Here is a 16,159-nt window from a genome sequence, read left to right on the forward strand (position 1 = left end):
CCACACGGTCACATGGCCAGCAAGCCACTCCCGCAAAGCAGGCCACACCTACAGAAGAGGTTCTAAAAAAATTTGAAACCCACCACTGACCTCACTCCATTCTTAAGAGGTCCATAAAGAGGGTGTGCATAAGCACATCAGCGTGCCTACCGTCCTTGTCCTACTATCCCCATTTATTTGTACTCATTTCCTTTGTTCATCTTTATGTTCATACCTATACTTGTTATCTTGTACATGTTTGATAAACAAACAAACACATTTTCAATTACTTTTCCCTTACTATGTTGGAACACTCATAGTTTGAAGGCCATCCTATGTACTGTCAAAAATTCAAAAGTCTAGGTCTGATCCTCAAATATCCAATAAAAAGGTTTAAATTTAATTTCAAAGAGTCATTACTGATGAAAGCAGGGAGTGCCACATAAATGATTGGACGGTCCTAGTTAAAGACTGAGACAATTTTCCAGGAAATTGGTGTGATTTATGATAATCCTGAAAGGTCACCTCTGTTTTTATTGATGATACATACTGACCACTGGAATAGTCAGGAACCTTAATGCAAAAATTGTTTTCCTTTGTATTTTTTTGTGTATGTGTGTGAGTCTATGAAATTGAGTCAACTGTTGACTTCAGGCAACTACTTGGACAAGTCTGGAAATCCTTTCCACACTATTCAAAGGGTGTTCATCTCAAATGTATTGCTAGAAGTCTGTAGAGATTCTCTGTCAACCAGGTCATGGTTGTCCCAAGCTATACAATTTGGGATGAATGCCCTTTGAGTTGTGTGGGAGTAGGAATGGATTTCTAGAGGAAAAATGGCAGACCACAGGAAGCAGGAGTACTACTCGGGTGACCCTGAGGACAGAGATAAACCTCCAAGTGTTTCAACGACCTTCTAAAGAATGCAAATGATCAGTTGTCTGCAAGGAATATAAATCCTTCCATTCCCCACTATGTCAGAGCTGAAGAAGTTTCTTGGATAAGAAATGAAATGTCTTTAAAGAAAAAACAAGAAAGTCGAATTGCCTCCTGAAAAAGCACCTTAGGGACAACCTTGACTGAGATGACCGAGAATCTCTACAGATTTCAGAAATGGTTTTTGGTATTGCCTGCTTCCTAGAACTGAGGGAAATTGACTGGCTCAAAGTCACACAGGTGGTTTTGTGCCAAAGGCTTGACTAGAACTCACCCTCTCCCAGTTTCTTAACCACTACACCCAATTGGCTGCTCCTTTTCACCACAATCCTTTATTTTAAATAATGGAGTTATATTTTCACCCGTAGGCTTGGATTTAGCATAAACTGAAGTTACCTTGTAGCTTCATATCCAAACCCCTCTCTGGGCAACTGAAAAGAGGAAGCTTTCACAAGCTGCGCAGGGAACTACTTTTCCCAGAAAATCAATATCATAAAGATGGCCAGATAGAAGTGGGAAAGTCTTGTTTCAAGCTTTCCTTAGGAAATATCGAGTAGCCTTTCCTAAACTAATTCCAAGATCCCTCATTCTCTTTTCCTCTTTAAATATTTCTGCAATTTAAAACAAAAACCCTACATACTCTGATTCTGTTGCTGTATTTCTATGTGCTGAAGTTCTCTTATAAAATGTCCACCATACTGATAACTACAATAAAAGTTAAAGGTTTCCCCATATCAGTTGTGTCTCAGTCTAGGGGATCGGGGTTTCTTAACTGAGGGAGCCATGTTGTCCAAAGACACTTCCCTGGTCATGTGGCTAGCATGACTATATGGCGAGTCACAAGGAATAGCATTTCTTGTGACTCAACATAAGGTGTAGCACTATACTGAAGTGGTACCTATTTATGTACATGCATTTGCATGCTTTCGAACTGCTAAGATTCCAGGAGTTGGAACAAGTAACGGGAGCTCACCCTGTCATGTGGTATTTGGGTCTCTAACCCGTGGTGTCAGCATTCTAGCTGTTAAACTCAGTGTCTTTAACGGCTGAGCCACTGTGGCCCCCAGTAGATAGAGCAGATAGATAATGACAGTTTCTACTCTCCAGATGGGTTCTCACCAGTAGTGGGATTCAAAAAAAATTACTACCGGTTCTGTGGGCATGGCTTGGTGGGTGTGGTGTGGCAGGGGAAGGATACTGTAAAATCTCCATTCCCACCTCACTCTAGGGGAAGTTTATTGCAAAATCCCCATTTCCTCCAGATCAGCTGGGATTCGGGAGGCAGAGAATAGATGGGGGTAGGGCCAGTCAGAGGTGGTATTTACCAGTTCTCCAAAGTACTCAAAATTTCCACTACCAGTTCTCCAGAACTGGTCAGAACATGCTGAATACCACCTCTGATTTTCACCCAAGCCTCAACACTATCTGAAATACAGTTCCCACAAACCCAAAGTGGATGGAAGATGTAAATACCTTTTGTTACACCATCACTGTAAGTGGAAAGGAAGGGAAAATTTCTCATGGGCCTTCAAGTGGTATGGATAAAGGCCATTTGCCAATATTAATGCTCGGGGTCATCTTTTGTATTTGTATTTGTATTTATTAATATTTGTATGCCGCCCTTTTCCCCAAGGGGACTCAGGGCGGCTCACAATTCAAGGGGAGGGGGAAGCAAGTGAGATAGTAGCAGCCCAAAATGCCTTTAATTCTGGAGAATATAATAAACAAAGGCCAGTATTTAGGGAATTCCTCTGCCTTTGAATACTCCATATTTTGCTACAGGGCAATGAAACCAGCCAAAGTGTAATCATTTGTAATATCACCCATTTAATTTTAGCTTAACCTTTTTAGTGGGAATTTTTAAAGATTTCCGTAGCTCAAATAGCATCTATGATGCATTGTTGAGCAATGCTGAAGGAAATGTAACATCAGAACTTAACATTAAATGAGACTGGCATAACATAATACATAAAGTGGATTTTAAAAATAAATAAATTAAATAAGGGCCAGCTATTGAAAGCTTCTCAAATAACACCACCAACCCTCCTGAACTAATAGTAACACTAGCACCATAATTTATACTAGTGTTAAAGAAAAGAACAACTAAAAGACATTTTAATGTTTCAGGCAATTCCACGACAAAAATCAGCCAACAGTGGGACCATAACAATCAAACTATTTTTACAGTATAACGCAGAGGTTCATTACTAGATGTCAGAGGCAACCAATTTCCCCTTACACCGTTATGAAAAATTAGGCCCCTAAAGACAACTAGCAAAGGAAATCATCCATGTGTAAAAGTAACCTTGCCTGCGTGTGCAGTTAATGGCGATATAAATCTGAGTGCATAGTTTCACTGATATGGAAAGTCATCATGAGCAAACTGTTAACTAAATATGGATGAGGATGTTTTTGGCATCAATAATCACAGACTGTGAAAGTATGTGTATATATTGGGATTCTATATCTTTGTTACTGGCACTGTTGTTAAAAACCAAAATATCAAAAGCTTGGGGAAAAGACGTAAACATCTGCATGTTCAGTTTTTATCTTTATTACAAATCTTTCTAGGAGATGCATTTGAATGAGCACTAAACAGCAGCTTTTTCTTATGCTTGAAGAATACTGGAAAGACTGTTTATGTGGGAAGGAAATTATATGTTTGATATATAAATCTTTCTGTGTTTAGAAACACTGTTTTTTTTGTTTGTTTTTTTTAAAGGCATTTCCTGCAAGACAAAAGTGCCAACACATTTGAAATTGAACATCACAATCTAATGGGGGGGAAAATTATGCCGTTAACAAATTTTCAATCACAGCTGGTCCTCGATTTATGACTTTAATGGAGCTTGCTCATTGCAGTCCTAAGTCATGATGGTCATAAAGCAAGTCATTGCAAAACCAGACCTGTTTTTCATTTTTTGTGGCAGTCATTAAGTGAACCCATTGTTCACTATGGGGCATTTTTCCAAAAAATGGAAACATGTTGTTGCAAATCAGACACATGAGTATGGGATGCTGCAACTGCTTCCCTTTTGCCTTTCATGATTATACAAAACAATTGTCAGCCCTTTAAGGTAGTCCAGATCAGGAAACCAGAATCATGAAAACGAATACAATTTTTAATGTAAGGTTAAACTAAAACAGAATCTTGCAAGTCCAAGTGTGCCCCTCTGCTCCTGCCCTTTACATTCCAGAGAATTTTGAGACACTTTCTCTACCCCATTCCTGCTTTGACCTCAGTAATTCTCTTATCTGACCATTGCTGTGATTGTGGTTCTTCCTCCTGTCTCCAGAGGTTATTCTCATATCCCATTGCATTCCTATGCCAAATAAATTAAAGGAATGAGATAATAAAATATATTTAAATTTACTTTAGAGCGTTATCATTCTTTGTAACTCAGCATATGGATTATGCAGCCACATTGAAATGAATAAAATAAACAAACCCCTAAAGGGGCACTGTTCTCCATATTTTTCTGGCCTTGTTCCTGTCCATATTACCCATTTTATTTATTGTCTCATTTTTTTTGCTGATGAAGAAAGTTATATCAATGTCAACATGAAGCTATTAAGTCTCCATTACTGAATGAAGTATAAGTGGGTTTTTTTTTAAAGGAAAAGCTGAGATTTATTTGCACTATGTGTAATGCAAGTTCATTAATTAATTTAAACTTTAATTATCTGGAGTTTAGTATATCTTATGGAATACCTGCTGATAAATGGCATATTATTATACGCAATTTATTAAGAGATACATGAAATTTAGCACCATTTACATAGGATTAGTTCTTGTTATAATCCCGAATTTTAGGTCGAATTTTAGGTTGGACTAATAATTGCCTTAGCTCTCATGCCCATTCTTGATATCCTTCTGGGAAAATCCTTTCACTTTACAATTTTAATGGTTTATTTTTTTATTTGTCTACATTTAAGACTGCTTACAGAAAGAGTAAATTTAAAATAAAGTCTTTTTTTCAAATTAAGTGCACTGTTATCCATGCAAAGTTGAACTAATTAATAAGAACTAATAAATAAGGACATGCTTATTCCATCAAGAGAAACAAGGAAATAAAGTATAGGAGCAATGAGTTGTTATTATGGGGTTGGCCTTATTTTTGGGGAGGTCTTATTATTTTTGAGGTGCAGGAGGCAGCAAGCATGGTCACCTCATGGCTGCTGCTGTGTTGCAATATTTTCAAGGAGGGCTTATTTTCAGGGGAGAGCTTATTTTAGTGCATGTGCTTAAAAGCCCAATTAGGCTTATTATCTGGGAGGTCTTATTTTCGGGGAAACAGAAATAAATAAAAGGAAGAATAGTAAACAATGGAAATAATAAAGCAGGAAAAAATAGAAAAGAAAAAGAAAGAAAAATAAGAAGTAAGATTATAAAGAACCAGCTTCTGATCTTTGTGACAACAGGTATAAATTTTTGCTTTGCCCTGCCTCTGTATGGTTACATCATAATTTCAACCTTTCCATAAGTTACCCTTTCTAATATTCAAACTCATAAATCACAGGTCAATTTTTCTCTTTTTCAGTAAAAAAAATAACTACAAGGAGTTTTCAATCATTACTAAATGTAGCTGTTGATCTTTCTCTAATCGAACATGTTCATCTTGTCATTTCTGCTAGTACTGTCAACTTCACCAACTATTCTTCATTGTCTTTCAGAGTTTTTTTAGTTTGCACATATAATGTCACTTGAGTAATCATGTTTATATAAAAAAACACTTCCATGTCTATTGTCTAATTAATCCCATTAATCCCAGCCAGAAAAAAAAATGATTTCAGTTAAATGCTGATCTTTAAAATTTCTTGTTTTTTTTACAAATCCACCAGGTATGCCAAAATGACCCTTCATGCTGTGCACGTTGCCAACATAAATTTGAAGTACTCATTTCTCATCTAAGATTGCATGTGAAACAACAAATCTTCAATCAAAGATTTCAATCCTAAAGCTTTCCAGAAGTTTGGCCATTTCTCTTCCAGTGCAATGAACTTGAAGTAAACTAAGCGCATTAAGTTTACTGGAGGCTTGATCTCCTCTTTTTAATTTTATTTTATCCCATCCTTATTTTTATAGATAACTCAAGGCAATGAACATACCTAATACTGCTTCCTTTTCCTATTTTCTCCACAACATCAATCCTGTGAGTTGGGCTGAGAGAGTGTAGTCACCCAGATATCTTTCATACCTAAGGTGAGATTAGAACTCATAGTCTCCTGGTTTCTAGCCTTGGGCTGTAACTTCTCCATAAATATAGACACAATGAGGAAATCAGGGTTTTGTTTATCTGATAATTTGCTTCTGAAGATCTGAATCTCAGAATACTCCAATTACCAAACCAAAAGATAACTGAGAAGCTACATGTTGCCTATGGATGATGGGTCTAGGAAGTTAAAACAGTATGATGGACTCCAACTATTTCCACAGCAGACAATCAGAAGTCCACAAGGAAAGCATAACTGGTTTCTAGCACTAGCACTTAGACTAATATACCACTTCACAGAGCTTTGCAGCCCTCTCTAAGTGGTTTACAGAGTCAGCATATTGTCCCCAACAATCTGGGTCCTCATTTTACTGACCTCAGAAGGATGGAAGGCTGAGTCAACTTTGAGCAAGTGAGAATTGAACTGCTGAATTGCTGACAGCCGGCAGTCAGCCGAAGTAGCCTGCAAGTACTATATTCTAACCATTGTGCCACCATGGCTCTTCTCAACCCTTTGCCAATGCCTTACCAATGCCCGAGTAAGTAATTAAGTGGGATATTATCTTGGACCATCATGATCATCGTACCACTCACCTTTTCTCCCAAGACTGTTAACTTTAGATACATTATTCATTATGTTAGCAAGCATAGGCTGCTCTTTTCGTTTGTCAAACTGCTGTAAATATATAGAAAAGAAGGTACCTTAATTGGTCTTCCATCTGGTGTGAGCACCTCCTCTGACAGCTCCATCATCTTCAGGGCCATGAGGGCAATTGCCTTTGCATGATTCAGGTTCTGCCTGTGGAGCCCAGCCGCCACGCAGTATGCATCCCCTATTGTCTCCACCTGTGGCAATCAGGCAAATCAAATGCAAACATATGATAATGAGTGGGGAATCGGTACCATTAAGTATTTACAAACACCAAATACTGTTTAAAAACATGTCAGCAGAGCATCAATAAGAGAAGCTATTAAGACCAGAGAGTATAATTACCCTCCACGTTTGTAAACAGACACCATCAAAACTTGACACCTCGATGCACTTATTTTCCATAGTGAACAAGAAACGATTGCACTCAAACAACTTGTACAACAAAGTGAGTGATAAGAGCTTAAACCAAAAGAAAGTAGATTGTTTGGATTATCGTTACACAGATGACTGGATATGTAATACCAGTAAAAGAAAAAAAAGTGCCTATGTGCTTTTTCCAAAGGTGCTTTTTTCAAGAGGCAACTGGACTTTCTGGTTTTTCTTTGAAGAAGTTTCGCTTTTCATCCAAGAAGGTTCTTCAACTCTGACTGGATGGTGGGGAATGGAAGGATTTATACTCCTTGCAGACATATGGTCATTTGCAGGCTTTTAGAAGGTTGTTAAGGTCACCTGGAGGTTTAACTGGGTCATCAGGGTCACCTGAGTGGTGCAAATGGGTATGGAGCCTTCTTGGAACTGTTGAAAGGACTTGTGTTGTAGACTGGAGATAGATGATGTTGTATCCCTCCTCCTCTGTTGAGAGAAGGCTATTCCATTTTGACATAGATAGCTTCTTTAACCCCTCTTTCAAACCAGCGATCTTCTCTGTCTAAAATATGGACTTTGTTGTCTTAGCCCTCTCTCAACAGGAAAAAAGACAACAATGAACTCGATGACTGAGAATCTCCATAGACATGTCTACATGTTCTGCAACCATGGTTCACATTTTTGTTTAGATTGGGGCCCGTTCTCAAGGTATTTATTTGTTCTTTTCATTATGTTACAAGGGTTATAGATTGCTTCCATCAGATTCAACTCTTAGAGGCATACTAGTGCCACCTTCCCAAATCGGATTAAAGCAACTAACAAAATACAGAATCCCTATAATTCCACAATGCAGATAGTCCTCTCTTAACAATTCAAATTCACTCAAATTAATCACCTAATCTCCTAATAATTAAATTCAGCGGCCATTCAAAGTTATGATGGCACTGAATAAGGAGACTTATGACAGGTACTTGTAGTCTCTGTGATTGCAATTCAAGTGCTTGGCAACTGGCTCACAATTATGACAGTCACAACATCCTGCAGTCACATGATTGTGCTTTGTAACTTTCCCTGCCAGCTTCCAACAAGCAAAGTTGACCAGCAGGTCACAAATAGTGATCACAATCATATGATATCACATTTAACAACTCCGCAGGGTTTGCTTATGAACAACTTGCACTGCTGCAACTTCAGTCATCAAATGACACAATTATAAAGTTCGCAATTGGACTTTATGACAAGGCTTAATGTTGGAGTTGTTGGTCGCAATTACTGTTGTTAAGCAAGGACCTGTATCACAGTACAGGGTCAGGAGGACATCATTTTCCCAAACGTAACTAAAACATCTTCCATCTGGAGTTTAGAGATGACTAAAGTGCAGAAGGTTGACAGCACTTTTTGTTTAATATACAGGGTAGTTTTGTGGGGATTTGTCTGTGACAAGTTTTAGTCCTATGAAGCGGTATATAAGTCTACTGCTATTAGTCATCCAGGTAATGTTTGTCCCCAAACAGACACCTAGACTTCCTTTGTTTTTCCATGAAGAGATTTTGCTTCTCATCCAAGAAGCTTCTTCAGTTTGGACTAAATGGTGGGGAATGGAAGGATTTATATTCCTAGCAGTCATCTGGTTATTAGCTCTCTTTCTGAAAATTATTGAGGTCACTCACTGGGGTTTATCTGTACCTTCAGGGCAGAGGTGGTATTCAGCAGGTTCTCACCAGTTCTGGAGAACTGGTAGCGGAAATTTTAAGTAGTTCGGAGAACCAGTAAATACCACCCCTGATTGGCTTTGCCTCCATCTAATCTCTGCCTTCCCAGTCCCAGCTAACCAGGAAGAAATGGGGATTTTGCAGTAACCTTCTCCTGGAGTGGGGAGGGAATGGAGATTTTACAGTATCCTTCCCCTGCCATGCCCACCAAGCCATGCCACGCCCACCAAGCCATGCCACGCCCACCAAGCCATACACACAGAACCAGTAGTAAAAAAATTTGAATCCCACCACTGCTTCAGGATCACCTGAATCAGAGTGAGCATGGAAATGGGTGTGAAACATTCTTAGGACTGCTGAATGTGTTGTAGACATGGGATAGGTGGTATTGTACCCCCTCCCCGTCTGTTGAAAGAGGGTTATTCAATTTTAACATAGGGGGCCCTCTTTCAAACCAGAGGTCCACTCTATCCAGAATGTGGACTTTTGTGGAGGTTTTTTAAAAGAAGATCTGAATCTCTGTTTTATAGAGACGTGAAGCAGACTCTGATGGAGTCAATTATCTTACTTGTCCTAAGGAGAGATTCTTAAAGGGAGGCAAAGGATACCAAGCTGACTTTGATTTGGATTCTTCTTTAGTATTCAATGCCTGACAGTGCAGGCTAACAATTTGCAACAATAGTATTTTAACTGGTATACACAGTCATAAGTCCACCCGAAGGCTTGTAGATCAGAGGAAAGGCACAAGAGTAAGGAAGCAAATAATGCAAGTCCAGACTAGGTAATTTTCTTTCTTCTTTTATTAGCATTCCTGCTTTGAATTGCGCCTTTAAATCACAGAGAAACAGAGCAAATATTTTGCAAGCAAACTTTCATCTCTCTCTTTGTTCACGGAAATACAGCCTTAAAATATTGTTAGAAGTCCCATGGTTTTAATCAGAAATAGAGGATAAAAGTCTTAATACTAGCTCAGGTTAGCTAGATGCAAGCTGCAAGAAAAAATCCATCTGGAAACTGAATTAATTCCTAATCAAGTTAATTAAGATATAATTAATCTGTTGTGACAATATATGTTCTATCTATCTATCTATCTATCTATCTATCTATCTATCTATCTATCTATCTATCTAATCATCTATACACACACACACACATATGTATATGTGTACTCATGCCTGCAGCCATCTTTTCTTTTGGGTCTTTGGCCTGCCATACTTTCTATTATTCTGCTATGCATTTTCTATTGTGGGAAAATGGGAGGGGGGATTGTAAGGAGTCACATGCTATGTAGCCACAACAAAATTCTTTCTAGAAAGCCAAGGCCATCTTTTGTCTCTGCACCGCTGCACCTAACCGGAACTGGATGGGTGGAACTGCCAGCATGGCAGTGGAAGATTGGACCATGTGATGGACTTGTAGGCATGAGGGCAAGATCTTGAACTTTCAACTGGTTGGGGAAAACCGAGAAGCTTTCAGATTCGGGTTTTCCCAGATGTGCCAACATGGCTCTCTTAATAAATTGGAACTTTGAGCAATATTTTGCCTTGGACTCTATTTGGAACCCTGACATACACACTGTATAAGAAACTGCCATCATGTTCAATGGACTTTATATCTTAGTATACACATATGGGCTCTATTTAAAAATTAACTGTTTTGGAAAACATCTTTTTAATTACCAAAACTCATTTTGGTATTGACTATAACTTCCACACTGCCATTGCAATTGCTATGGATGGCTTATATCTTAAATATTACTATCTGATAATAAATATTCCTAGGCTATATTCTTTATCTTCAAGACTGGTAATAGAGGGGAAGTTGGTGATTAAGATGAATGCCAGTAAATGTCTGCAGACAAGCAGAACCATGATGTACATGTGTGCATCAGTCATTCAAGGTAGACCAGACTAGAAAAATGGTAGTGGAATGTAGTCTTGATTCCCAGGAGGAAGGAAAGTGTGGTCCAGATGAATAAGATTAAAACAGTTCCTCCCTAGCTGCTCCCAGAATATATCTGTGGTTGTGCATGTAGTTGTTTTAATCAGGCAAGATTCTGTCTGTAGCTGAAGAACAATAAAGGAAAATACTCTTAAATATCAGGTTGTTCTTGACTCTTAGGGCCTGACAGAAACCAAAATCATGATTGCTAATATTACTTTTTTTTTAACAGTAACAGAATCTTGCAAGTCAGAATGTGTCCCTTCCTCTCTTCCTTTATCTTCATGACAATTAAGGAAGGATTTGTCTGAGATGCTTACTTGGATTAAAGTTCTAACTTAAACTCAAATTTCTTTTCTCAAACATCTCAATGTCATCTTGGTAGCAGCTCTTACTATTTCTCAAAATTATTCCTCTGCCCATTACAGTGTATCCTACCTCATTTTATTTTAGAACTGTGTATAGTATATCCTTTTTTCTTGCACCACCTTCAAATCAAAGAGGATAACAAAAGTAACATTACCTTATCTGGATTGCACAAATCAAGATAAAAGAATGGCAGCATCAAGACACTGAGAAATCTAGAGGTCATCCAGAATTGGGCATCCCCAGACAAGACAATCAGCTATGTACTAAAGATCTGGTAGCGGTGTGTTATTTGTCTAACCTAAACCTTTTTCTCTGCACTACCACCTAAAATAACAGTTATTCAAGAAGACATATGTAATTAAATGATTTTGCTTTTCTGTTGTTTTTTTCCTCATCCAGTTGCAGGAGTAAAAAAGCTACAGTAATGGAAATACAGTACTTCTCTACTTAGTACTTGGGAGCTGTTCACAGTGCTGGAAGAGAATTGGCTGCACAGTATTTGAATAAACTCCATATGTGCTTGGTAGAGTATGAGTAGTCCAAGGGACACTTTGCCTGCCTGCCTGCCTGCCTGCCTGCCTGCCTGCCTGCCTTGCCTGCCTTGCCTGCCTGCCTGCCTGCCTCTCTCTCTCTGTCTCTCTGTCTCTGTCTCTCTCTCTCTGTCTCTCTCTCTTTCTCTCTCTCTCCCTCCCTCCCTCCCTCCATACATGGTCAAGACAAAAACACCTGGAATGGATGGAATGCGGTTACACATCAGATCTAATGAGCGGGAATATATGAGGAAACTCTCCATTCCAGAGCACAGTTGCTGATATGTGGCATGTGATTTTGGAAAAAAATAGCTACAGTTAATCCTCTAGACCTGTTACCAAGGTTCAGTGGAAAAGTATGTTTTAGTATATATTTTTATGTTATAACATGTTTTATAATTTTTCCCATATTTCAATTCCACAGGAGTCATAGCTTCTGGATTTTAGATGCATTATGTAAATTAATCCAACTGAGCTACATTGGTTCAAAACATTTTGCCCTATGACTCACTGTTTTGCTCAATTAAAGATTGCAGGACACAGCGTTTTAGTATATAGATTCTTCCACTTGTTCTTCTTGTGGCTCAAGTTTCAACAAGGGCTTACACATTTTAGCAATATCGTATCATTAGTATATAATGCTATTACAAACTCCCTCTTACGTTGTCCATAAAGTATTTTATCTACTTTAAATCATTCTGGTAATCTTGCATAACAAAACCACAAGGACATTCTTCTATTGTCAAATTTTCTTTCGATTTTTATTTTACAATCCCCTTGAGCAAATTAAAATAAGTTAGCTATTTATGTTTATTTATTCTGTCTTGTCTTTAAAATGCTTTTTGCACTGAGCCACAAGGGTATTTTCAGGCAGAATCAAAATTTATATTTATTCCATACTCTGAATGGCCCGCCTGACATAATGATTTTTAACATCTACATTACTCCCTTTTTACAACCCTGTAATCCAGTGGTGAAATTCAAATTTTTTTACTACCGGTTCTGTTGGTATGGCTTGGTGGGCATGGCTTGGTGGGCATGGCAGGGAAAGGATACTGCAAAATCTCTATTCCCACTCCATTCCAGGGGAAGGATACTGCAAAATATCCATTCCCATCCCACTCTGGGGCCAGCCAAAGGTGACATTTGCCGGTTCTCTGAACTACTCAAAATTTCCGCTACCAGTTCTCCAGAACCTGTCAGAACCTGCTGGATTTCACCCCTGCTGTAATCCCTTAATTTGGGGCAGAGTCAAGGCGAATGGATGGAGCTGGGCATTTATTTGGCCAGATCCCCTTCCTGATGCCTATGTGGAGTTTGCAGCAGATATTTTTTTCTTTGCACCCTAGGATAGAAACATCTGCGACTCCCTAGAATTGAACTCAAAACTTTCTGAGAGAGAGTCGAGGGTCTTCACTACTAGGCCACCACACCACTCATATTTAAAATCTACATTATCTGAGAGTAAATATTCATGCCACCCAAATCTCAGATCCTGTCCTTCTAATTCAAATAGTCTTCTATTTGTTAACAATCTCCCACTCTCATCCAAGCAGAACAACAGAATGCAAAACATAATTTCAGATGTGGTAGACCCAATCCTCCTCTTTCTTTTACACCTTGTAGCAGCACATATTTTTTGCCCTGGCATATAAATTTAGATATATCCTTGGCAGTGTTTAAACGGTATCTCAGTTGTCAAAATAGGTATTGTCTGAAACAAAAATAACATTCTAGGTTAAAAAAAATCATTTTAACCACTAACGTCCCATTTTAATGTATCTTGTTTTACTTTATTATGACATTTCATGTCATAATAAAGTTATTTTGAAATAACAAATTATTCATGTTTATCATAATTATACCTAAATATTTTACCTTCTTCTCAACCTTATAAGCTGTCTTATTCTTCAGTTTTCTTTGATCTTATATTGTTATGGGGTTTTTTTGCTAACATCTTTGGCTTCTATTTATTAATCTTCAGTAAAAGGGAAGCAGTACACTCTGAGGGACTATTTTCTGTCTACCTGTCATGGTTTCCCTGAAGAATTCATCCTTGAAAGGAGCAGGAGCATAAGGTCAGACCCAGGAGGCCACTGCAGGTTTACAGCACTCAGTAGCAAAGGGAGACAATCCAAGCCACATTGCTGAAAATATAATCGCTGGTGTAGATAAAGTAGCTAAGCTGCCTTCCCTGACTGTTAAAAAAAACAATTTCCTAAAAAACATAGTATCTGCCTATTGGTAAAGGGCTCTGCATGACTGGACAGTATTCTAAAACTAGTTCATAAACTAAGAGGTCTATAAACATTAGAGTTGCTTCAGTGGGTTAACACGTATATATGTTGCTTTCCAGCTAATCAATAGTATAGATCAATGTTTCTCAACCACAGCAACTTTAAGATGTGTGGACAATGTCTATGAAGACTACAATCTTAAAGTAGTCAAGATTGAGAAACGTTGATATAAGTCAGGGGTAGTCAACCTTTTTATACCTACCGCCCACTTTTGTATCTCTGTTAGTAGTAAAATTTTCTAACCGCCCATCAGTTCCACAGTAATGGTGATTTTATGAAAACCTAATGAAAATTTTTAAATAATGCTATGATTTTTTTAAAAAAGTCAATTAAATTTAAAAAAGGAAAGTGCTTCAGTATTGGACAAAACCCCTACCGCCCACCATGAAACCTGGAACGCCCACTAGTGGGCAGTAGGGACCAGGTTGACTACCACTGATAAAAGTAATACTTTGGCTTGCACTACAAGGGTGGGTTCCTACATGAACTGGTACCTGTTTGCTCGCGTTTGTTTTGCTTGTGCATGCACAGTTTGCTGTTAATGGTTGTGTGCATGTGTGAAGACCATTAAAAGCTAAAAAACAAGATGCCACCAATGGCAATGGAGCCTGGGAAACCCATTTGGGGGCATGGCCAACTGGGGTTGCTGCCGGTTCTGTGACCCAAGCCAGATTAACACCAACCGGTTCGGCCGAACCGGAAGCAACCCACTTCTGTTGTACTTATCCACCCATATGCATTGTAATGAACATATATATTAACATTCACTTAATTTTGCAATCAAATTTTGGACTCCTTGTGATATTGGCTTATCCATCCATCCATCTATCCATCCATCCATCCATCTTCTAGCTAGCTAACTAGTTATCTGTCATCTCTGAATGCATGCAGTTTTTTCCCCATGTTTTGGGGAAATATTTGAATAGCATGGTCATATTATATGGTGCAGAGGTATTAAAGATCTACAACATACAAATAGCTTTGACTTACAACTATTTGTTTAGCTACAGTTCAAGGTTACAACAGCACTGAAAAAAGTGACTTACAGCTGGTATTCATATTTACAACCATTGAAGCATCCCCATGGTCACATGATCAAAATTCAGGTCCTTGGTAACTGGTATGTATTTATGATGGTTACAGTATCTATGATTATGTGATTGTTATTTGCAACCTTAGCAGTTGGCTTCTAACAAGCATCATCAGTGAAGGAAACTGGATTTGCTTGATTCACTTAACAACTACAGTGGTTTGCCGAAAAACCATGGCAAAAAAGATGGTAAAATTGGGTGTGACTCACTTGATGGAAAATATGGTCCAAATTGTGGTCATAAGTTGAAGACTACAAGGATCTGCTGTCTCTCCATGTGGAAACTGCATGTTCATCTTTCAATGCCCACTGAAGAGTTTCAGTTTACCTTCTTGAACTAGACCTCTTTTCCCTCAATCAGTTTCTTTTCTTTTTTAATTTATTCTTTGTTTTCTGCATTGTCCGTAACTGTGATGGCCTGTAATTTATCTTTCAAGTGGAGCAAAACAAATATCTAAACCATTCATATTGCAGAAGTTAAAGACACTGAAGGGGGAGATAATTTATAACACTGAAATGACAGCAACATTTAACAGGTGGTAATATAGAAAATTATTTGTAGAGGGAAACATGAACAAAGTAGAACATATCTTTGCAGAAAAAAGAATCTATATGTTGTGATCTGTATCTTGATATTGGTCCCTGGAGGCTTTATGGAAGTTACCATTTTTGATGCCACTATCTCTCTCTTCCTAACAGTCAAAGAATAAGATCACAGAATGTTCTTTAGTCTTTGCAGGAGACTGCCGATAAAATTATCCACCTCCATTCCTTTTGCTGTGCTACATTCCTTTCATGTGTTTTTTTTTTATTTCCAGGTGGAAGGGGCTGTGAGAATGGTGAATTGATTTAAAATAGAATAGAACAACAGAGTTGGAAGAGACCTTGGAGGTCTTCTAGTCCAACCCCCTGCTTAGGCAGGAAACCCTACATCACTTCAGACAAATGCTTATCCAAAATCTTCTTTAAAATTTCCAGTGTTGGAGTATTCACAATTTCTGGAGGCAAGTTGTTTCACTGATTAATTGATTTAAAACAGGCAGGAGATATGTTTGCCTTATTTTGCTGCAGCCA

The 16,159-nt window shown here is 38.3% G+C and overlaps 1 protein-coding gene across 1 annotated transcript in view; it reads right to left on the minus strand.

The window, feature by feature from the left end:
• Positions 1 to 16,159, minus strand: part of GUCY1A2 (guanylate cyclase 1 soluble subunit alpha 2) — a 241,801-nt gene that overhangs the window by 80,867 nt on the left and 144,775 nt on the right. Inside the window, exon 6 of the mRNA XM_032220051.1 lies at positions 6,831 to 6,974. Within this exon, the coding sequence (XP_032075942.1) occupies positions 6,831 to 6,974 (144 nt within the window). The remainder of the gene's footprint in view (positions 1 to 6,830; positions 6,975 to 16,159) is intronic.

This window comes from Thamnophis elegans, chromosome 6, assembly GCF_009769535.1.
Source record: "Thamnophis elegans isolate rThaEle1 chromosome 6, rThaEle1.pri, whole genome shotgun sequence".
NCBI classification, from domain to species: domain Eukaryota; kingdom Metazoa; phylum Chordata; class Lepidosauria; order Squamata; family Colubridae; genus Thamnophis; species Thamnophis elegans.